This window comes from Oncorhynchus masou, chromosome 19 (assembly GCF_036934945.1).
Source record: "Oncorhynchus masou masou isolate Uvic2021 chromosome 19, UVic_Omas_1.1, whole genome shotgun sequence".
NCBI classification, from domain to species: Eukaryota; Metazoa; Chordata; class Actinopteri; order Salmoniformes; family Salmonidae; genus Oncorhynchus; species Oncorhynchus masou.
In genome coordinates, this window is record NC_088230.1 from 6,445,455 (window position 1) to 6,471,132 (window position 25,678).

A 25,678-nucleotide genomic window follows, 5' to 3' on the forward strand; every position below is an offset into this window, starting at 1 on the left:
GTGTAATACCAGTAGCAGGTAATAATATAGTATACTGTGGGCCTACAACCAGTATTTCAGTACCTCAGCTGTTAGACAGGGAGTGCTAGTGCTTGATAAGAAACGAGACCATGGAAATACTGAGAGAGAGAGAGAGAGAGAGAGAGAGAGAGAGAGAGAGAGAGAGAGAGAGAGAGAGAGAGAGAGATCAGACAGTAAGGGGAGAGACGTGAATCAAACTAGCAACGAGACTGCTCGTTTAAACTGTATGAAAGGCAGATGAAATGAGCTCCCGGGAGCATCTTTCTCTGCCTCTCGTGGTAAATTTAGGACTCCGTGTGAGGGGGGGGATTCGTTGACGGTGACAGGTTGTAAAAGAAGGAATTCCATCACTATTTTTAAAGTCACAAGCGGATCTGGGGGCGTGGAAGGCTGACCACAGACCATTTGGCTCGTGGAACACCACATTGAAAGTGGTTTAGCCTATGTGGATTGTTGTACCCGCTCTAGCTGCTTGTAAGTGCTCCAGCATACCCAAAACAATTTGGACACAACACGGTTCGCGCGGTCGTGCTCATTGGTACGGTATTACTTTGTTTTCAAATTATATTTTCTGTCAATTTCCCATCCGTGGAAAAGCCTACGGCAATACTTTCTAATCCGTCTGTATGGAACCTTTTTTTTTTTTTTTTACAAATCATGTTCTCTGCCTAAAGCTATTGTTTATGGCGACCACTTGTGAGCCAGGCATGTCAATATGGACGAGTAACATCGATGGCGAAATGACACCGGGGATTTAATAGCTGTCACCGCAGCCACTGAAATCATATCCTGCAAATATTGGCAGGTGACAAATTCACCTGGATGTCAGCCTACTTTTTTTTCGCTGACCCTTTTCAACAGACGGGGTTATTGTATATAGCACAGGGACCGCACATCTTCCATATTCCCGAAAGGAAATAATACGATTTTGAACTGCATACTGTTTATTGGGATTGAGTCATGGATTACAACATTTGCATTGTCCATTCTTCGCGTGTTCTCGATGCTTAGACCGCATTATTTGCGAACAGATTTGGTGATTTTAATTTGCATTTAACAATGAGATTTCAAATCCGTTTGGGAAAGTAGTTATATGTGAAGTGGTCTGTTCTGCATTCTCTGTATTACTTACAACACCCAAACATGACAAGCACCGGACCCGTTATCGTGTTTGAGTGGCTGAAGACCCTCCAGCTCTCTCAGTATGTGGAGTCCTTCGTGGATAACGGCTACGATGATCTGGAAGTTTGCAAACAAATTGGGGACCCCGACCTGGATGCTATCGGTGTATACATACCGCACCACCGGCAACGGATCCATGACGCGGTGCAAAGGCTGAAAGACGAGGATAAGGAAACTGCGGCGGGGCTGTATTTTACGCTTGAGCCGATGCCCCCCGCGTCTGAAATGTACACCAGGCATCTGGTGGACCAGTACGATTCCAAACTGCGGGCGTCCAAGTCTTGGACCGAATCGAACAGTGACCGGGTGGGGGGAAAAGGGGGCGCGTATCTGGGCGCACAGAGGAACCTGACGCTTGGCAAGCGGAGGGAGTTGGTGATTTACCCCAAATTGAAGCTGAAGATCATGATTAGAGATAAACTAATCAAAGATGGAGTCAACCTCGCCAGGCCGCCATACTCAAACAAGGTAAGATCACCATCAAGGCTACCTCTTTCTGGAAAGCTTTATAGCCAATGCATAACAACCTTATACCCAATCTCATGCCATGCAAAGGATCATCCATCAACCAAAGCATTTTGAATCAGAGCAAGATACTACTCATGAAATACATTTCGGGTTGTGAAAATTATGTGCAACTTGAAGCGCGTTTACTGTGAACAGTGAGGCTGTACCTGCTTGAAATTACAGTTTTAACAGTGTCCATGTAGGCTACTGTGGCTACTTGATCATAATGTAGGCCTACCAGAGTGGCCTGCCATCAAAAACAATGGAGAAAATGCATCCCATAACATTTTAACATGGAAATAGCTGTTCTATCATTCAGCCTACAGTAGCACCTAATGTGTGGTGTTCAATGTAGGCCTACATTCCTTGAGACATTAACCTGTTTATTTACTTGTCCTTTCAGACAAGGACGTGACTGAAAATGTTGTTGTGTTGTTTGATGCAACATACCACTTTGCAAAATAAAATGTATTATTATTCCCATACCATTATTACAGAGAATCAGACAAATGAGGCTACCCTCTGCCTTGTGGCTACTTAGCTTATTCAAGCCTGTCTCAAAATGCATTACTGACCCTTAAAGACAAAAAAAGCTCTTTATCTGGACTTGCTTTTCGAAGATGTCAAGAAATGTACATGTTTTGTGCTCTTGTAGGAAGCAATCATTCTCTTATTGCTGACTACAAATGATCTATAACTGGGCTAATAACTCACTAACTAGCAAAGGATATGAACAAAATGTGCACACGTGGCTACATGCATCTCTCGCTTTGTTCTCAAAATAAGCACATCTACTCACGAACGCTCATGTTGTAAACACAGTCCAGTTCAAAGTAAATGGCACAGATCCATATATGGCAATGGTCTATTTTCATATAGGCCTACTGCAGCTCTGATTGTTTATTTGGCACCAGTGTGTGTCAATGCAATAGAATCCTACTCTGATGCGTTCTGCCTACAACAAAATATATTGCATAGTTAGTTAGTTTTGTTTCAGTGCGTTGCATTGAAAGTGGCGAATATTGCTTTGATTCGATCACAATTGCCACAGTAAAGGGAATCATTGATAGTGTTAACAGGGAACATTCTAGAACAGTGGTCACCAACCTTTCCTGAATTCAAAATGCAAGATGAGATCTACCGCTCAGATTTTTTTGACATGATTAAAAAAAACATGCTTATGCCAAATGAACCAATTAAAACATGCAGTAAGCTATAGTCCCAATACATTGTCAATGCATATTGGCTTCGCTTGAATTGTCCTGCCAATGCATTGTAGTTCGGGACATTTAAAAAAAAAAAATCTCAATTTGAGGTAGACTATATGATCACACCCAGTGGCGTTCCTTCATTCAGACCAGGTGGGGCAGAGCCGCCAAACATTTTTTGCATGTTATTTTGGCATTAATACTTGTCACATATCAGTTTGCAAACAACGTAAAAACTCAAATGCAGGTGTTTCAGCTTAACTCAGTGCTTTCTGTGGTGGTGGGGCAGCCAGCGGAAAATACAAAGCATAGGGGTTGGTAAAGTTCTTGCGCCGTGATTGGCTCAGTGTTCTGTCACCCATTGGGACACTTACGTCACAGCAGTGTCCCAATGTAGCGCTGAGGGAATATAGGAAGAAGGTGCATTTTATGGCTTCTAAAAGTGTTGAATACAAAGTGTTGATGGTGCTGAGTAAGAACTTAAACATGAACTTACTCAGAAAAACAGCATGTCTGTATTCATTGTTTTCGTTGACCTCTCTAGTCATGGTTTTAAACATGTTGAAATATCATAGTATCTACTCTGCTGTAGCTTTCTTTTATGCCTGCTACGTTACTGCAGACATGGTCATTTGAGCCATCCGATTGGCCAGCAGTAGGCCCATAGTGCACATGATTTGTTCTCTGGGCCTGCCGGGAAGGCACAGTTTGTACCCTTCAGACACATGAAGGTAACAACAGCCTGAGACCAACAAGAAAAACAATAGGAACATAAGGCTTTATCGTTGTTTTTTTCCCAGAAATGTATGGAGATCAACTAAGTCCCTAGGAGCTGTGCAGAAGTCTCGGCTCCTGTGCACGCAGCTTAGAGGGAACATTGGCTATGACATGACACCTTGACTTAGGTCATTTTTTAAACTATCTTTTGGTTATTGAACTACAGTCAATGAGGTGGATTTACACCAGGTAACAGGATTGAGGTAGCATCATTTCTTTACGAGTCCCTGATCTGTACTACACAGAAATGCATACTTGTGGAAGGAATGTCATTCTCTTCATGGTGATGTATCCTATAAAGCTACACAAAGGTAGAAATATGCAATATCCTACTTTGTATATTTGGGTATTATTCTACACACTGGCTATTATTTTAATGAGCTCAGCCACCAAACAAGACCAAATTTGGTTGGTCCAGAACCAATCATAGACCGCTATGTTTCACAGGTTTGGACATCAAAATAAAGCTCAGTACAGCTCAGCACAGTAGAGTAGAGTTAAGTACAGTAGAGTAAAGTAGAGCATAGTTCAGGACACTACAGTAGAGTACAGTACAATACAGTACATCATAGCCTACTCAACTCTAGTGTGCTAGACTATACACGACTGAAAGTTAACATTTACTGTACTGTACTGTATTGTACTGTACTGTACTGTACTCTCCAAACTTGCAAAACACAGGCTTCCATTGGTCTATTGAAGCAATCATTGATCTATGTTTGGACCCAACCAAGGCCGGTCCAGACCGTACCAAAAAAAACAATGTCTGTGGACGTTGAGTTCAAGGCCCGGGCAGACTGACTAAATTTCAACGACATTTCAACGTCCATGAACATCTGGTGTCATCAGTGCTCACTGGGTAAGGATGCTGGTTACAGTAAATGGAAAGAGAGGGGGCTCACGGTGTCACAAAGAGAGGTGACATTCACTGGAGAGAGAGAGAGAAGAGGGTGGCAGAGAGAGGGAGGGGTTTGTCCAGACTGTTTCCACATTTGCTTTGACCACCAGACGAAAGAGAAAGAAGACCGTTATTAGGTGAACATAACAGTAGGCAGGTGGAAGGGAGAACTGTAGCAGGTGACCCAACTGTGGTTTATGACTACTATCATTTCCCATTTGGTAACAGAATTTCGAGTTTGAATCGCTTAATAATTCATAAACCAAATAGATATTAGTAAAAACACTAACTAATTGGTAGATCTACTTTTAGTTGTTACTTCTGTGAATTTTCATTTTCCTCTCCCCTCATGAGGGAGAGAAATTGGAAAATATGTTTGTTACACACTTCAAAACAAAATATAAGTGTTGATATTAGTTGGCAGGGGTCTTAACTTAAACATTATTGTGTTTTGATGTATTTTTAATACATTTGGAGACTTTTTGTGGTAGTTGTTTTTAAAACCCATTTTCCATCTGTTTGCGCAGAAATCAAAGCTAATTTGCTTATTTCTATTATTTAGGAAATAACATGTTGAAACGTATATATGCCTTATGTCACGCCTTGGTCTTAGTATTTTGTGCTTTAGTTAATTAGTTGGTCAGGCCAGGGTGTGACATGGGTTTATGTTATTGTGTTGTTGTATTGTTTTTTTTGTAGGCATTGGGATTGTGGTTGATTAGGGGTGTGTTTAGTTTAGGTTTGGCTGCCTGAAGCGGTTCTCAATCAGAGTCAGGTGATTCTTGTTGTCTCTGATAGGGAACCGTATTTAGGTAGCCTGGGTTTCACTGTGTATTTCGTGGGTGATTGTTCCTGTCTCTGTGTAGTTTCACCAGATAGGCTGTAATTAGGTTTCACGTTCCGTTTTGTTGTTTTGTATTTCTCTCAGTTATTTTCATGTATTCGTCATTTGTTTCATTAAAAAACATGAGTAACCAACACGCTGCATTTCGGTCCGACTCTCTTGCGACAAACGAAGAACGCCGTTACACCTTAATAAAAAAAAATAGACTTATCTTTCATGTGACACCAGATTTGACATGCTCCTATGAATCTCACGTTGGTGCTCATGAGTCCTTTTACATGGAAATGCCCATATGCATCTCAGATGAAGTAGTTATTGATCAGAGGCTGAGCCATTACTGTATGTCAGGGCTCAGGAGAGCCCTGTCTGGCCCTATTTTCCCCTGAGGTTGTGTGAGTTAGTGAGTGCTGCCTTGGTAATGGCTGGCTGCTGTGGATCAATGATCAGGAAGAGGAAGAGCCTTCATTCACTCTCTGATTTCCGGTATACACAGAGAGAGGGACAGACTTGGTTGATTGATTCACACTTACCTGTCTAGGGTTTCTCACCTAGACACAGTGTACACTCTCCAGCCCTTAGAACTCTTTGAGGAATTGGTGGATCAACCTGCGACTTGCCCATAATGGCCAAGGCCATTTGAGTTGATTAATATGTGTCGTTAATGATTAGCAGCACTTTTAAATCGAGGGTGTCCAGCTGCTGGTTTTCTGCTGGAACTCATGTGAGGAAGCAGATTGAGAGCGTCTTTATATCAGACCACTGGCTCTACATCAGATGCTCAGCCTGTTGAGGGCTTACTCAATGACAACTCTGTTAGTCGTGAGCGAAACACACACACACAGCTTTTTGTCAACATAGCGTGCATTTCATGTCGATAATTAGATATGAAATGTCAACCATTCCTGAAGAGATCAGTGTTTTACCCGACAGTACATTTCAGAGGATTATTCTATGCACATGTTATTTGGAGGATTTCTATTTGAATTTATTTGGGATTTATCCGGGATCAAATTTCAATAAGTCTAGAGACTTAATTTTGTTGTTTTGTCAGCACTTCTTCTGCTTCGTTGTATTCCTACCATTATCCTTTTCTCATAAATGGGAATCCCACAGAGATTTGGGATTTTTTATGGGATTATGGGTTTACATCACGCTGAAACAAAGTGTTGGCTCTAGAGGGTTAAACTATCCCTCCCTTTGAAGGCTATATTTATTTAGAGCTAAAGCTTTGACATTGAAGCTTTGGAGTAGAATGAAAGGTTCAAGGAGTTTGTGTGTGTGTGTATGTGTGTGTGTGTGTGTGTGTGTGTGTACACAGTATTTGTGTGTGAAACCCTGCAGTAGAATGTGATCCAGACCAGTGCTTTTCTCCTCAGGATCGAGTTAAGTGTGAGGAGCCCTCAGTGATGGAACTGACCAGCTGGCCTCTGATTGGTCAGTGAAGGGTTCTCCTATCGCTGCCCTTGAGACGAGACGTCTACTCCACTGGAGATGGAGATGGTATTGGGGGGAAATAGAACAGAGCTACTGACAGTTGACAAGATAGCTGTCTCAACGAGGCTTACACAGTATATCAGCATAGATAAGCCAATATAAGTTGTGTAGAAGGTTCAGTGTCTGGTGTTCATCTGTTTGCAATGTTTCCCTGTTTGTTTGTGTGCTAATGTATAGACACAGTACTTCCGCCAGCATAGCTCAGTGATGATCCTCTGAAGTGTCGTTGACTGCCACGTTCTTGTGAGGCTATAGGACCATAAGCCAACGCTTCACTACAAGTACTCTACTGGGAGACATAAATACCCATGATCCTTATCTAGACCACAGGGAGCCCTTGTCTAGGAGAGAGAAACGGGTTATCATTGCTCCTGAATGTAAACACATCTCCTATGATTGTACTGTTCTAGATCTCTCATTGGGGAACAATACTAGCAGTAAAGATGGTGTTTGGCGTGTAATTGATGTGTGCAGTGCAGCCATATGACTTGCTAATAGCTACTTAGATAATACACTTATACTAGTCCTTTCGAATTCGTCTTTGCATTTTCCTAACTGAGGAGAGACTTTGACACCATGAACGACAAAAGCTTTTAAAAAAAGAGGAAAACCAATAAACTGAAATTATATTTTCTTCCCTTTACCGGTGCATGAGGTTAGGGAGGCCTACAATTAGAGGTTTGTTGCTTTTCTCTGGGAGAGCTGCAGCAGTAATCAGTCATTTGGAGCGCCATGGCTCGACCCCTCGCTGTGTTGTGGTGACACTGTTGCCATTCCAGAGCACGGAGGCTGAGGAGACAGAAGGGGGGGTAGCACAGTCTCTGTATCCAGTCTATGCTATCCACAAGGTGCTATATCTAACCATACTGAACCACATACCTAGTGTGATTCTGCCCCTAAAACACAAAGAGATCTGTGGTCAAGTCATGGCATTTCTGCAAATGAAAGTGGAGCTGTTGAATTAAGTTCAATGGAACAATTTGAAAGATTGTCCTGTCTTCATGCACCAAACGGGATGCATAAAACAGCAGCAGTCTACAGGATAGTGCTCTAGCCTATATTTCCTCTTAAACACGTGAGGTGGAATGTATGGGAAGGATAGCTGGTTAAATGTTATGGCTTTGCTACGCTGATTTGTGTCTCTCCCCTTTTAGTTACAGTAGCGTCCACAATTTGACAGTCAATGAATGTCCGTATTGTAGGGTTTTAGATATCGCAGCCCCTGTCCTATCTTCCACCACAATAGTCTCGCTCCTCTATACGCCCTGTGTCTGTGTGGTTAGGAAGTGGAAGCAAAACACATGGAGATGCCCCCATTGTTTGGCTGCAGGCTGATGGAGCCACATCGCTTCACTAGTGCTGTGTTTTTGGATTTCCAATTTCCGCCCATTGAATACCACTGGAAGGCAAGTGTCCAGCATTGTCCTGGTAGGATGGTGATAAAACCATTGGGTGTCATGCAGTGAGGATGATTGTAAATAGATAACACATTGTTTTTGCTGCTCAAACAGAAACAGGGCTGGGAAGAGTGGAAAGAGGATTGGGCTGCTGAAACTGATCTTAGGTTACTTTAATGGTTAAAGGTTAGAATTTAAGAAGGGTAAGCTGTTCCTAGATCAGGGGCAACTTTACACCATTTGTTCAAACCTGAGAGCAGTTGATTCAGTATGCAGGGAGTTCATGTGAGGCTTGTGGCTTAAATGCTCCTTGCCAATGTGAGATCGTCACCTTACATGCTTCACTCTCACCTCGCTTCCTTTCTTAGTTCTCTAACTATAATGAATATCCCAGCTTCCTCACCTTTCAGGAAATTAGCTTTCTGTTAGAGATGGCCTCTTGTTAGCCTAATGAGAACCTGACCACGGTCCACCTCAGTACCCCTGCATTGTGGCTATAGAAACCAAGTATGTAGTATGTTTCAGATATTAGTATGGTGGTCATACCAATGTGATACTAATGTGTTATAGTATAGTACTACCTAAAATAATAGATATTTCTATGTTATAATTTTATAGCATACATCATCCATATCGTTCATCTCCACTGAGTGTAGCCCCAGATAAACAACATCTCTTAACCATCTCTCTGCTTTCTCACAAAGACGAGACGTTAGGCTCAGTTTTTACATAATAAAGAGCTTGTTCATTATTGATACTGCAGGCAGCAGAGTAATTTGCTAAAGAATTTTAATTTAGCCTATATTTCTGCCAGCATTTTGTGTTCTCTATGTTGCACTGCACCGTACTGGCTGGCTTGCTGCCACGAGATGGGAAGAGGAGGCCCATCAGAACAAAACGGCTCTGGTGTTTGCCATGGTTTCGACTTTACCCTTTAAAGGTGTAATAAACAACTGGCTCATAAAAAGGAAGTCATAAAATGTCAAGGACGGCCCTTACGGTCTTGAGTCAGTGAGAGAAAGTAAATTAGTGAGGTGAAGTGCAGTCATTGTTTATGTAAAGGACAGAGGAGGGGGAAGGAGAGGATGTAAGGTCATAGAGGGATGGACCATACTCATTCCTTTCAGACAAAACACCCTCAAATTGTTTTACTCCTAGTCTCCTTTAAACTACCACTTAAAGGCTGTTTAATATGTCCCAGATCTGTTAGTGCTATCATGCCAACTCCTACGGTCATTGTATTTTCATCTTCTATAGGAGTTTGCGATACAGCACAAACAGACGTGTTACCAGGCGTAATGTGACATGTGTAATTAACACCAGCACTTGAGAACCTGAATAACATCTGGGTGTGTTGTGGCTCGGTCGCTAGCTAGCCCCCTGATCTTTGACCGCTAGTGGGTTTGACCTGCTTGTCAAACACTAGCTGAGCTGGGGTGATCCTGATCAGAGTTGACAAGAGGAAACAGACCGTACAGTAGTACAGCCCCTCTGGGTCTCAATGGTTCTAGCTCCTGTACACTACCAGAATGTAACATTACCATTTTGGCTAATGTGGCCTCAGGACTGTGAACTCAGTGCTGTACAGAATGTGAAGCTCTTCCCCAGCTGCCATAGGAACTGGTGAAATACTCAAAAAATCTGATATATATGCACCTTCAGTCTTGTCAATTCATTGACATTTTCTGGCAATTGAAGGAATAGCCTGCTACGTATTTTCTCCTTTGAGAATGGTGTGTCTGATTGTTTTATCAGAGCACCACAGGACATTTTAATGGCTGGCTTTCTGTCCAGGCGGCCCACAGACAGACAGTGATGACCACCCTTCTCCAGAGAACAAGTGAAAATGTGGGAAAAGCAGTGTAACACTGTATGCAGCTGGCCTTCTCATTTCACTGGGATGTTCTCCCACTATGCTCTTTTTTTCTCACATGATCGAGTGGCTTTTAAGCAGCTTTTGTCATACTTGAATACTTGGTTATGTGAAGTTGTGGACGTAAATAGACTGTTTGAATTACCCAGAAACACAGTGCAAATGCATTAAATGCTCTATCTAATAATTGAGGTACAAAAATGCAATTGTTTCAAAATATATCACGGCATATTTGCTGTGAAGTTGAAGCCACAGTACACACAGTACACACTGTCTAATTCTATACTGGCTAGATATACAGTGCCTTCGGAAAGTATTCAGACCCCTTTTTTTCTCATCAATCTACACACAACACCCCATAATGACAAAGCAAAAACTGTTTAGACATTTTGGCTAATTTATTAAAAATATGAAATGGAAATATTACATTTACATAAGTATTCAGACCCTTTACTCAGTACGTTGTTGAAGCACCTTTGGCAGTGATTACATCATCGAGTCTTATTGGGAATGACACTACAAGCTTGGCACACCTGTATATGGGGAGTTTCTCCCATTCTCTGCATTTCCTCTCAAGCTCTGTCAGGTTGGATGGGGAGCGATGCTGCCGGGCTCTGGCTGGGCCACTCAAGGACATTCAGAGAATTGTCTTGAAACCACTCCTGCGTAGTCTTGGCTGTGTGCTTAGGGTCATTGTCCTGTTGGAAGTTGAACCTTAGCCACAGTCTGAGGTCCTGGGCGCTCTGTAGCAGGTTTTCATCAAGGATCTCTCTGTACGTTGCTCTGTTCATCTTTGCCGCTTAAATACATCCACATAGCATGATGCTGCCACCACCGTGCTTCCCTGTAGGGATGGTGCCAGGTTTCCTCCAGACGTGAAGCTTGGCATTCATGCCAAAGTGTTCAATCGTGGTTTCATCAGACCAGAGAATCTTGTTTCTCATGGTCTGAGAGTCTTTAAGTGCCTTTTGGCAAACTCCAAGTGGGCTGTCATGTGCCTTTTACTGAGGAGTGGCTTCCGTCTGACCACTCTACCATAAAGGCCTGATTGGTGGATTGCTGCAGAGATGGCTGTCCTTCTGGAAGGTTCTCCCATCTCCACAGAGGAACTCTAACGCTCTGTCAGAGTGATCATCAAGTTCTTCGTCACCTCTCTGACCAAGGTCCTTCTCCCCCGAATGCTCAGTTTGACCGGGCGGCCAGCTTAGTAAGAGTTTTTCTTGGTGGTTCCAAACTTCTTCCATTTACGAATGATGGAGGCCACTGTGTTCATGGGACCTTCAATGCTGCATTAATGTTTTGGTATTCTTCCCCAGATCTGTGCCCCGACACAATCCTGTCTCGGAGCTCTATGGACAATTCATTTGACCTCATGCCTTGGTTTTTGAACTGTCAACTGTGGGACCTTATATAGACAGGTGTCTGCCTTTCCAAATCATGTCCAATCAATTGAATGTACCACAGGTGGAATCAAGGTGTCGACACATCTCAAGGATGATCAATGGAAACAGGATGCACCTGAGCTCAAGTTCGAGTCTCATAGCAAAGGGTCTGAATTCTTATGTAAAGAAGGTTTTTCTAAAAACCTGTTTTCGCTTTGTATATTATGGGGTATTGTTTGTAGATTGCAAAAGGCTGTAATGTAACAAAATGTGGTTAAGGGGGCTCAATACTTTCCGAAGGCACTGTAGGTCCATCACATGGCACATCCATATCACTTACAGAGATGGCAACACCTTTAAATAAAGCGGCCAGGCTATGTTGTCGCTGGCCACTGCAGTCTTTTCTTTTTCCACTGTGTTCTGCATTAGAGTTCCTGATGAGTCATGAATGACAGATATATTATCAGATACGTTATCAGACCTATTCTGGTAATACTGGGATGGCTTCAGCCGCCTTCAGACTGGCTGTTTGCGTGAACATACTGCATCATGGTCTGTGATGAGAAAGCTATGTTCATGATCAATATCAGAGCAAGGATTCCCAAACTGTTTTGCTTCGTGGTGTCTTTTGAGTCGAGACCCACCATAAGGGTTGAACGGTGAAAAAGCATAGACAGATCAAAGAATAAGTAAAAAATGTAATCTTGGCAGCAGAGAGAAAAAGTTGTAGTTTGAAAGCTAATTTCCTGCAATTCTACACAGTTTGCCATGGAGTTTAAATAAAATGTTTCAGTTTGACATGGCTAATGCTGTGGTCTTAAGCTTAAGTATTATACCAAAATCAATTCCTAACTATCTCAAGGTATCACAAATTGTGTATTTACTCTTTCTACAGCGTGTGAATAAAATAGGCCTACGGTGAAAGGTCAGGAGGTCATGGAGCTGTTTAGATACAGTATTATAATCCATGATTTCCATAACAGTGGTTATTGTGCTTTTTCAGGAAGCGGGTGGAAAATGCCTGAAAAGGGATTAACAGATTGGAATGACAGGCAGGATAATCCATGCATACCCTTCACTGTGAGGTGAAGGCTCTCCTTTCCCCAGCTGTTTCTATTAGAGAGAGAGAGAGAGAGAGAGAGAGAGAGAGAGAGAGAGAGAGAGAGAGAGAGAGAGAGAGAGAGAGAGAGAGAGAGAGAGAGAGTGATCTATCAGACAGTAAGGGGAGAGACGTGAATCAAACTGGCAACGAGACTGCTCGTTTAAACTGTATGAAAGGCAGATGAAATTAGCTCCCGGGAGCATCTTTCTCTGCCTCTCGTGGTAAATGTAGGACTCCGTGTGGGGGGGGTTCGTTGACGGTGAGAGAGAGAGAGAGACTCTCTTTGCTCACAGGCAGCCGTAAACATGTATTTATTGTGACTCTGCTCGAGTGTCAAAACCAATAAATATCCAGCTGGGTTCATGGCCGGAGGTCAGATAGCAGTTCAGTTAACATTGCTGAATACGAATCATAAGTGGCCTTGATATATACAGTACTACAGCTTCGACATCATAAGGAATCAATCCCGTTCTGCAACGTGGATGGGAAAGCAAATGAAGCAATCATGAATCAAGTGCCCCTGTAGGATAGAGATTGACAAGAGAGCAGGCTCCAGCATCTGTCTGTGTCAGGAACCAGATTGCACACATCCCGGTCGCCTGTAGATCACAGTCGGGTTGATTACAGAGGAGATCGTTATACAAATCTATTCTGTTGCCAATGATTGTAGCTCACAGAAAATCACTTAGTGTACAATCAAAACACACAATCATTGTGGTTATCGTACATAGTCAGGGGACCTTGGCACGGCACAATTGTCCATGGAGGTAAAGATTAGTTACCGTGCTTGTCTTGTTACATGTAGCCTGGGATTGTGCCATATTAGTGGCAGAGTGCTGGTTGAGATTATTGCATAATTCTGGCAAAGATGCATAATATTGCGCACCGTACCGACCTACAAGTTGTAGCCTAGTATAAAGTGTGACAATGTGTTCTTTCAGAAGGCCTATTCTTTGAAAATTGCAATATAGTTCTCAAATTGAGTCCAATCTTTAGGGTCAAATGTCTTAAGAGGTCAATCCTATATTAATAATGGTTTTCTATGAAGGTTAGTGGTGCGTGTGCTATATGCCTGTGTGCATGTTTTCACTGCATACTCATGAACTATTGCCCCATAGTCTTATCAAATTTGACAGAGTACATTCTCCAGCGTGTTTTCGCAGCCCTGGCCCCTGTCTCCCCAGTCCCAGCGGTCTCTGTGTCAAATGGATGGTGTGATCCGTTCCCTATGAAGACAGTGTTAAGCAGAGGGGGTGAGGGATGATGGTGTTCCATCCAGAGCACTGGCCCAGCCTGCAGCATAATACATCAGCAGCAGTAAAGCAACATGGACAGGATATGATGTTTGGAGGACCTTTCCCGTGTCCCTGGAAGGATGCCATGGGTGTTCAGGTAGTTAGCACCACCAGCAGTCTGACTGACACGGTGACATTAATACCCTTTCCTCTTTAAGACACATCTAAGACAGCATGAGACATCTGAGTCATTTAATAGACTGATGAGAAGGCTAGGCTTAACCCGCATACCTACCAACTGCCCCGCAAAAAAAAAATGTGTCATTTATTTTGACCTACTCAACGTCAGAATGGTTCCATGGGCCACAGGGTGAGAGTGAGTAATTGTGTGTGTGTGTGTGTGAGCGATAGTGAGAGAGGGAGAGGAATAGAGAGAGTGGACCATGATTAGCCTGTCCAAAGATAATATAAGGGCAGGGGTAAGGAAGGTAAGGAACGAGCACAAGCCATTGAATCCACACCCCTCTCCCACCCCTCCTCTCTCCTCTCAAATCCATTTCCAATGCATCGGGGCAGGGCTGTGCTGTGCTGAGAGGCTTTGATCATGGGGACCACACAGGTGTTGATGTGCCTCTGTACCTGACTGAGTGGCTTTGTAGTGGCTGTGCCTGGCAGGAATTAACCAGTAATAAACCACACTGTGTCTGTTTGTGGCCTAGGGCATGTCCCTCAGGCTCTACATACCTGGCTGGGATCCAAACCTTCATTAGCCTAAACAACCAGTTAGTACATTCCTCTGACACGCTCACACACAGACATGAGTATGTCGCGCACATTAAGTTTTTAGATAAATATACCACAGGCATTTGATGTGTTTTGTGGTTCGCCACCTCTTATACTATAAGCATTTATCAAACATGTATGGGTTTGTCTAGAAGAGTAAATGCTGTTGTGTGTGTGTGTGTGTGTGTGTGTGTGTGTGTGTGTGTGTGTGTGTGTGTGTGTGTGTGTGTGTGTGTGTGTGTGTGTGTGTGTGTGTGTGTGTGCATACGTGTGTGTGTGTGTAGCACACTGCACAGCGTGCTATGCCACAGAGCTGATGCTAATTACCGCAGGTGCATAACAGGTGGCAGTTTAAGGCATGCTGCGAATACATTTTCCTCAGAGGCTCCCTGATAGTAATAGCCAATTAGGCTTGTATCAGAGCTGATAGATCCTATACCCTAGTTAATTGATGTAATATGCATCCCTTTTGATTAGCCTTTTTTTAAAACTTATTTGTCAAATAGATTGTGCCATTGGGGATGGAGCAAGAGATGGAGAGCGTAGAATGCAGATGTATATGTTATGATAGTGAGCTCATCAGGCTTATGTTGTGGCTGCGATTGGAGAGTCTAGGGTTTAACCAATCAGGTGCTATCGTTAGCAGTGCCAGTGAGGGCATGCTCGGTATGAAACGTGAGCGTCCACTGGAGTAATTGTTTCTGTGTGCCCTCTCTAAATGTCACAGTTAATTGTTCAATTCATGAAGTAGACCTACAAATTGCTCACTACTGTGCTTTATGGGAAGGGGAGGCAGCAAAGGCTCAACTAAGTTTGCACAGTTTATGTAGTGGCCTGGAGCCAGGAAATCATATTTTAGTCTTTTAAATCCATGGAATCTTCTGTCCCAACGGCTGACCAACTGTTACTCTTTGACAGTAGACAGGCCATTATTATGCTACGTCAATGCTAAATGGTTGACATGCTAGAGCAAAGTCCGTGAGTAACCTCAACAGCACACATTTTTGTTTTAGCCCCCGGACAAACGCACCTGATTCAACTCATTGAGTCCTTGATGAGTAGTTGACCATTTGAATCAAGTGTGATTGACCTGGGCTACAACAATAATGTGTACTGTTGGGGGTACCGTAGGACTGGAGTTGGGCATCACTGTGTTAGAGGGTTGAATGATTCTCATGTGGCTATCTGAGGTCACTGGGCGTTAATGGTGGAGATTGAGACATGGACTGTGGAGTTTGGTGCCATCTGATCGACCAGCATTGAACCACAAAACCACCATTTTGTGTCAGCAGATCTTTGTTGCAGGACAGTGCCAGACCAACCCCAGTGCCAAACCAACCCCTTGAGAGGAATTCTCTGAAGATTTATGTGGACGTGTGTAGAAGGCTCCTACTTTTCTTCTCCTCTGATTCCAAGGCTCTTTTCTGACATGCTGGTTTGGGCCTCCAAGGGTTGGCCCTGTCTGTCTCTTTACTCTCTCGGTTAAGGCCTTCCCACACTGTACGTCGGATTCAGTCTTTTATGATTATTACATGTCACACTGTGCAACGTGATCAAATTTAAATCTTGATACAACCTGGCCAGATTCCACAATTTGCTTCAGTTTTGTCGTCACATTCTGCAATTGGCTTGCGAGGCTACGTCCGTTGATGTAGGCTATGTCCACTGCGATGTAGGCGACGTCAACTGGGTGTATCAAGCCTGGCATTGACAGAACGACAAGCTGTTGCTAATGTTGATGATTGATAGACACGGCTCCTTCTACCTCTGTGGCCGTAAAGGGGCTGAATAATTTTGCACGCCCAATTTTTCAGTTTTTGATTTGTTAAAAAAGTTTGAAATATCCAATAAATGTCGTTCCACTTCATGATTGTGTCCCACTTGTTGTTGATTCTTCACAAAAAAATACAGTTTTATATCTTTATGTTTGAAGCCTGAAATGTGGCAAAAGGTCGCAAAGTTCAAGGGGGCCGAATACTTTCGCAAGGCACTGTATATACATATGAGATGAAAAAAGAAGCGTGTATACATTATTAAAGTGACCAGTGTTCCATTATTAAAGTGACCAGTGATTCCCTGTCTATGTATAAAGGGCAGCATCCTCTAAGGTGGTAGCCGGCTAGGGATGACTATTTAACAGTCGGATGGCTATAAGATAGAAGCTATTTTTCAGTCTCTCGGTCCCAGCTTTGATGCACCTGTACTGACCTCGCTTTCTGGATGATAGTGGGGTGAACAGGCCGTGGCTCGGGTGGTTGATATTCTTTTTGGCCTTTTTGTGACATCGGGTGCTGTAGGTGTCCTGAATTGCAGGCAGTGTGCCCCGGATGATGTGTTGGGCAGACCGTAGCTCCCTCTGGAGAGGGTGGTACGATCAGTTCCACGATCAGCTCCTCTGTTTTGTTGATGTTGAGGGAGAGGTTATTTTCCTGGCACCACTCCGCCAGGGCCTTCATCTCCTCCCTGTAGGCTGTTTCGTCATTGTTGGTAATCAGGCCTACTACTGTTGTGTCGTCTGCAACTTGGTGATTGAGTTGGAGGCGTGGGTGAACAGGGAGTACAGGAGGGGGCTGAGCACACCCTTGTGCGGCCCCTCTGTTGAGGATCAGCGAAGTGGAGGTGTTGTTTCCTACCTTCACCACCTGGGGGCAGCCCATCAGGAAGTCCAGGACAGGAAGTCCAGGACCCCTCATGGGGTGGGGTTCAGACCTTGGGCCCGAGCTTAATGATGAGCTTGGAGGGCACTATGGTGTTGAAGGCTGAGCTTTATTCAATGAACAGCATTCTTACGTAGGTATTCCTCTTGTCCAGATGGGATAGGGCAGTGTGCAGTGCACGATTGCATCGTCTGTGGATCTATTGGGGCGGTAAGCAAATTCAAGTGGGTCTAGGGTGTCAAGTAAGGTAGATGTGATATAATCGTTAAATAGCCTCTCAAAGCACTTTATGATGACAGATGTGAGTGCTAGTATTTAGTATTTAGTTCAGTTATCTTTCTTGGGTACAGGAACAATGGTGGACATCTTGAAGCAAGTGGGGAAAGCAGACTGGGATAGGGAGAGATTGAATATGTTTGTAAACACTCCAGTCAGCTGGTCTGCGCATGCTCATTTATGTTATTTGTAACTAGACAGCCCATTACTGGCACTAAGTTTTCATTTTACGATGTGTCAATTCTAGTCGAATTTTCAATAAATAAATGCATGGCTTCATTGTTCCTAATCTGCACACGACGTGACCATTTTGTCTGGGACGTCAAATCGTGGCATACGATGGCTAAAACCGCGCAGTGTAATTATTATTTGTTTTTTTGACGCAGGGTTTTCAACAAAAAATGTCGCTTTTCCCCCATGTATCTTTTAGATTTGTTCCCCTTGACTGCTTTACAAGACTGGGACAGTTGAGAGAGACAGCTGAGTCTGTTGTTGTTGTTGTTTGTTTGGGTTGAGAGCGGGGTCTGCTACCAAAATGGATAAACTAATCATCTTTAGGTAACGTGTGGTGGTCAGTCTGGTCACAGCTTTGTGGTGACATCCAGGAAACTGATGTCTAATCCTTTAAATCACTGGTGAATATCCCTTCAAACAGATTAGACCTGATGTCATCCACCTCTGACACACGCACACACACACACACACACACACTGAACAATGAGCTGGCTGGGAGAATGACAGCTCCATGGACGGTCTTGTCAGGAATTCTCCCTTCACTCTGCTTCACCAAACAATTGACTGGACCCAGTTATACCTCATCACTCTGTGTAGACAGAAAGACAGACAGACAGGCAGGCAGACAGACAGTCCCAACACTTGTCAGACTGGCTGGCTATTTCACTGGAGGAGAATACATGCTCCTATCGTATCTTTGCCATGCATACCCCTGTTATATTTATGACAGTCTGTTTTAATGTGTCTGCCTTTTCAAGGTTGTGTATGTGTGCCTTAAATGTGAACAATATATTAAATTACATTGGCAATCAATATATGCTTTATAGCTCTAGACACTGAATAATGATTTGATGTGTAATATCTCATGGAAGACATTATGAAGCATAGATAGGATTGAGAGAGCATTTAAAAACAATATAATGTTGCTATGTGGCTACTCCCAAAAATATGGATGGCTTGAAGAACGAGTGTCGCCATTATATACTTTCTACTGACAAAACAGAATGTTGTGGTTAAGAATGTCTCCTCACATTCGAACACCTTTTTATTTGAAATAGAGAGACAGGAATAAAAGCCTTTTATCATGTCACTTTTCAAAAAGAACAAGAACAATATTAAAAGCTTATCCGGTCCATTTCTCTTTCATTGATGGGTTTAAATCACTCTATGCACTAATATATCGGGCCAATATGAAATGAAATGACTCTCATTGGGCCTTTCCCTGCTGCACAGTGCTGTAAATATGATCCTTTGTCACACTGGGGAGGCTTAAGGAAGTATCCTCCCTCCTGTCCTGTACGCTGAAGTCAGACTCCGACTCGGAGGCCGGATGAAAACGGTCTGTCACTCCCAGAACAATAGACTGTTAGGCTGCTCCTCCCAAATCCCCCACAGTTCCACTCTCGGTCCACTCCATTTATAGAACATTTACATGCGAGAGAGGGGCCACAACCCCCCTTACACCCCCTAAACACCCAACCTGCATCACGCCTCCCCACTCCACCCTCTCCCAGTGGCCAAAGCCAAAGTCTAGGGGCCAGCTCAGCACAGGGAACACCAGCTGGCGTCCGTACTGAGTCTGAGGAGGGCTATGAAAGAGAGAAAGGGAGGCAGGCAGAGAGCGTGGGAGAGAGAATCCAAGCAGACAGCTGTAACGGGCTGTGTTTGGGAAATACAGTATGATGTAGCTGGGAGCATGTTAAAGGGCTTGTGTGATTATGCATGAAGACAAGTTTCATTGTCATGTAGGAATCCCTGCTCAGCTTATGTCTATTATTATGCAAAGCATGCATTCCTATTATTTACTCTCTACTCCGAATGGAGATTCCACTTCTGGCTTTGTGTGAATGGGCTCTGTAGCAGGAGAGTGGAGCACATGACTGTAAACACATTGACGCTACTTCCTCCCTTGTCCTGCTTATCACTAGACTGTTTTGACACACACACACACACACACACACACACACACACACACACACACACACACACACACACACACACACACACACACACACACACACACACACATACCACACACACACACACACACACACACACACACACACACACACACACACACACACACACACACACACACACACACACACACACACACACACACACACACACACACACACACACACACACACACACACACAGACACACAGACACACAGACAGACAGGCATTAACATGGGCACAAACACACACATACTCTAACCAAACAACAAACAATACATTATACCACTTCCAATTGTTAAGGACGTTCCGACACCTTTCCTAAGATTGTTTATTCAAATCATTATTCAAAATGAAACTGCAGCCGTGTGTGTCACATGGCTTGTTCTCCAGTCATGAATGTATGATCATACATCTTGGCAAAACCACAATACAGAACAGCACACATGTGTAGCTGAAGGGCCCTCATTGTTGATTACCACAAGGCTGCTGCTGCCTCCAGTCCCAATCAGAGTATTGATGATCAACCCTCTTCACCAGGAAATTCTGCATCCCAAATGGCACCCTATCCGGTATGTAATACACTACTTTTGACCAAAACGTTATGGGCCTTGGTCAAAAGTAGTGCACTGCATAGAGAAATAGGGCGGTGCCATTTGGACATATCCATTCTGTAGAGAGAGAGAGGGCTTTAGTTACCCACAGTAACACTCAACTTTGTGATTCCATTGTGAGTATGTTAGAATATGATTGTCCTCGTATTCTATTTCTAATCAACTGTTCCTGCTTTTTCATCCCTCACTCTTTCAGTCTCTAACACAGTGGTATTCACACTTTTCAGCAGGACCCCATTTTTAGAATTTCTCGTGACCCCACATCAACAAATAAACTTAAATGCATTGTGTAAAGCATTTTTCCAATAAATACATTTATTCGATTGTATTTTTTCAAATCATCTTTTTCAAAAATTTGTACATTATTTTCCTGTACATTAATCCACATTTTTGTTCCTGAAATATAAATACAAAAATAATCATAATTTTGGCGACACCCAACTTTGAACACCACTGTTTTTGTAACAGCTTTTGTTATCTCAAAATGTCCCCGTGTCCTCCTGGATACAGTGGAGCCTGGTGTTTTCAGTGAAGGCCCCTAAGTGTGTCAGTCTCACCATGTTCCATGTTGTGCCAGGTCTGAGGAGTCTGGAGTTGGCTTTAGGCTACATGATGCACATCAAATGCTAATGCTGCATGAGAACACAGGTGTGGAGCTTACCCCCACATCACCTTATGCAATCCACTTATAGTCCTCTGTATCCTGCTATAAGAGTGTCTTTCTGGAAGTTGGTCCTGGGCCACCCCTTTGCATAATACAACTTTTCGTTCCAACTTTTTAAACTTTTCTGTCATATCAATTACCTGATCAACAAATCATACTGGATGTAAAACCTGCATACAGAATGGGGGACTCAGAGGACTGACTTTTGACAACCTCTGTTCTACAGTGGTCTTTGTCTCTGTGTGTCCCTTTAAGGAAGTCAGTAGAGAAATGACTGTGCTTTAGTCAGTCTGTCATGGTTGATTAGGTCATAGGTCCAGATGCTGATTGGGAGACCACAGAGAGACCATGTGGGTTCCTGCAAGGGCTTGGTGTTAAACCGTATTTTTCTATAACCCGGTATTGATGCACTGACTAGTTTGGATTTTTACTTTACCTTACATACCGGTATTTCAGTGTTTGGTTTGGAATATGGAATATAAATCGAATAACTGAGTGATGGGACTCGAAAAATGATGGCAATCGTCCATTCTTACAGTTGAGAACTGCTAATTTGATAGCAAGAGTGTCGGGTGCACACATATGCCTGTGAGGCAGCATCACTGAGGTAAAATAAGAACCGGAGACTGTGTCCAAGATGTCCGACCGTTGTTTTCAAGGTAATTACTCCCGTTCGCGTACGCCGATTCATGGACCGTCTATACTGGTTTATACGGCTCAACATCACATGCACATAAGCACTCACTGCATGCAGGGAGCTGCGCGCAGGGAGCAGCATGAGCAACGACGACGTCATCACATCATCCAAAAACATGGCAGACATTGGATTTTGTATTTGATTTTATTTAACCTTTATTTAACCAGGTAGGCTAGTTGAGAACAAGTTCTCATTTGCAACTCCGACCTGGCCAAGATACAGCAAAGCAGTGTGACACAGACAACAACGCAGACTTACACATGGAGTAAACAATAAACAAGCCAATAACAAACGATAAACAAGTCAATGACACAGTAGAAAAAAGAATGTCTATATACAGTGTGTGCAAAAGGCATGAGGAGGTAGGCAATAAATAGGCCACAGGAGCGAATAAATACAATTTAGCAGATTAACACTGGAGTGATAAATGAGCAGATGATGATGTGCAAGTAGAGATACTGGTGTGCAAAAGAGCAGAAAAGTAAATAAAATAAAACAGTATGGGGATGAGGTAGGTAGATTGGGTGGGCAATTTACAGATGGACTATGTACAGCTGCAGCAATCGGTTTGCTGCTCAGATAGTTGATGTTTAAAGTTGGTGAGGGAAATAAGTCTCCAACTTCAGCAATTTTTGCAATACGTTCCAGTCACTGGCAGGAGAGAACTGGAAGGAAAGGCAGACAAATGAGGTGTTGGCTTTTGGGATGATCAATGAGATACACCTGCTGGAACGTGTGCTACGGGTGAGTGTTGTTATCGTGACCAGTGAACTGAGATAAGGCGGAGCTTTACCTAGCATAGACTTATAGATGACCTTGAGTCAGTGGGTCTGGCGACGAATATGCAGCGAGAGTCAGCCGACTAGAGCATACAGGTCGCAGCGGTGAGTGGTATAAGGTGATTTGGTAACAAAACGGATGGCACTGTGATAGACTGCATCCAGTTTGCTGAGTAGAGTGTTAGAAGCTATTTTGTAGATGACATCGCCGAAGTCGAGGATCGGTAGGATAGTCAGTTTTACTAGGGTAATTCTTGCGGCGTGAATGAAGGAGGCTTTGTTGCGAAATAGAAAGCCGATTCTAGATTTGATTTTGAATTTGAGATGTTTAATATGAGTCTGGAAGGAGAGTTTACAGTCTAGCCAGACACCTACAGTGGGGAGAACAAGTATTTGATACACTGCCGATTTTGCAGGTTTTGCATGTAGAAGTCTGTCATTTTTATCATAGGTACACTTCAACTGTGAGAGACGGAATCTAAAACAAAAATCCAGAAAATCACATTGTATGATTTTTAAGTAATCAATTTGCATTGATGTGTGTGTGTAGAGGGGATACATGGATGGGCTGGATTGTTTTTAGAGGATGGTGTCAGGATAGGCTTTTGATAGGACAGCTGTAACATGTCACCCATGTTGCAAGGACAAACAGCCAGCTGAGTTCCAAATCGAGCCCCTAGCACCTTCTCCCTAGACACAAGTCTTATACAGTGCCTTGCGAAAGTATTCGGCCCCCTTGAACTTTGCGACCTTTTGCCACATTTCAGGCTTCAAACATAAAGATATAAAACTGTATTTTTTTTGTGAAGAATTAACAACAAGTGGGACACAATCATGAAGTGGAACGACATTTATTGGATATTTCAAACTTTTTTAACAAATCAAAAACTGAAAAATTGAGAGCATACTTAAATTCACACAGGACACCGGATAAGACAGGAGAAGTACTCCATATAACAAACTGACCCTAGCCCCCCGACACATAAACTACTGCAGCATAAATACTGGAGGCTGATACAGGAGGGGTCAGGAGACTCTGTGGCCCCATCTGATGATACCCCCGGACAGGGCCAAACAGAAAGGATATAATCCCACCCACTTTGCCAAAGCACAGTCCCCACACCACGAGAGGGATATCTTCAACCACCAACTTACCATCCTGAGACAAGGCCGAGTATAGCCCACAAAGATCTTCGCCACGGCACAAACCAAGGGGGGGCGCCAACCTAGATCAATTATTAACGTTTCAAAATACCTAAAGTTGTGTTACAAAAGTAGTTTGAAATGTTTTGGCAAAGTTTTTGGTAACTTTTGAGATATTTTGTAGTGATGTTGCGCAAGTTGGAAGCTGTGTTTGTCTGGATCAAACGCGCCAAATAAATTGACATTTTGGATATATATCGATGTAATTAATCGAACAAAAGGACTATTTGTGATGTTTTTGGGACATATCTTATGCTTTCGCCGAAAAGCCTTTTTGAAATCTGACATGTTGGTTGGATTCACAACGAGTGTAGCTTTAATTTGGTATCTTACATGTGTGATTTAATGAAAGTTTGATTTTTATAGTATATTTTTTTAAATTTGGCGTTCTGCATTTTCACTGGCTATTTGCCAAGTGGGATGCTACCGTCCCGCCTATCCCAGTGAGGGTTTAACAAAAACACAGAGCAAACTAGAATGCTATTTGACCCTAAAAAGAGAGTACACAGTGGCAGAATACCTGACCACTGTGACTGACCCAAACTTAAGGAAAGCTTCGACTATGTACAGACTGCTGTTGAGAAAGGCAGCCGTAGGCAGACCTGGCTCTCAAGAGAAGACAGGCTATGTGCACACTGCCCACAAAATGAGGTGGAAACTGAGCTGCACTTCCTAACCTCCTGCCCAATGTATGACCATAGAACATAGAGACACATATTTCCCTCAGATTATACAGATCCACAAAGAATTTGAAAACATAGCCGATATTGATAAACTCCCATATCTACTGAGTAGCACACAGTAGCAATATTTGTGACCTGTTGTCACAAGAAAAGGTCAACCAGTGAAGAACAAACACCATTGTAAATACAACCAATTTTCATGCTTATTTATTTTCCCTTTTGTACTTTAACCATTTGTACATCTTTACCACATTGTATGTATACGTAATATGAAATTTGTAATGTCTTTATTCTTTTGGAACTTCTGTGAATGTAATGTTTACTGTTCATTTTTATTGTTTAATTAACTTTGGGATATTTTCTACTTCATTTGCTTTGGCAATGTTAACATATGTTTCCCATGCCAATAAAGCTCCTTGAATTGAAATTAATTGAATTGAGAGAAAGACAGAGAGAGAGAGAGCACGAGAGCGAGAGAAAGAGAGAGAGAGAGGTCATAAAACGAGGCAGCTTTTGGCGACCGTAAAGCCTTTTTCCAATTTGGCTTCCTGAGAGGCGCCTAGTGTGCCTGATGACAATGACATTTGCTCTATTGCATTAGCTTCCCAGTTGAAAAGGAACATCTAACCCTGGGTTTTCTATTGATAGTCTCCCAGCCATCAATACTCTTCCCCTCTTCATCTCCCCACCCCTTTCAAAGCAGTTCCTTATGGGGTGTCGTCAGGCAAACCTTTTGTCCTGCTACCGACAGTGTGTTGTGACCATCATAGGTTGCCATGCACGGCAACGTCACTAACAGTTGTGGAGCATTTTGTGTCGCCGTATTGCATATGGCCGTCCGGACAAGAAGGCAGTGAATGACAGTTGGCACTAACACATAGGGAGGAGTAATCACACTTACATGATGAATGGGGTTTCGTCACTCACTGAGACCTGGCGTCTGTGACCATAGAGATCCTATTAAATCTAGTATTATGATTCCTAATTCTGTGTGTGTGACTGTGTGAAGTGACATGGTTGCCTCAGGCCTGGTCCTGGCTGGGCCATCCCTGCAAGTGTGAACTACACCAGCGTCCTGCCAATAATGGACAGCAGGCTCTGTCTCAGACCTCTAAGATAGGGAAGAGGGCAATGGTTGGTAGAGACAGCAGGAGCTATACGCTCCAGCCTCACCCACTCACATGGGGAATGTAAAGACCTCAGAGGTATG

At 43.2% G+C, this 25,678-nt stretch overlaps 1 protein-coding gene across 1 annotated transcript in view; it reads left to right on the forward strand.

Annotated features, from left to right (window-relative positions):
- The first annotated feature begins 213 nt into the window (after positions 1 to 213).
- The window catches only part of LOC135505742 (SAM and SH3 domain-containing protein 1-like), a 315,449-nt gene continuing 289,984 nt past the window's right edge, over positions 214 to 25,678 (forward strand). The window contains 1 exon segment of the mRNA XM_064924831.1: positions 214 to 1,671. Coding sequence (XP_064780903.1) covers positions 1,165 to 1,671 — 507 coding nt within the window. The 5' untranslated portion in view covers positions 214 to 1,164.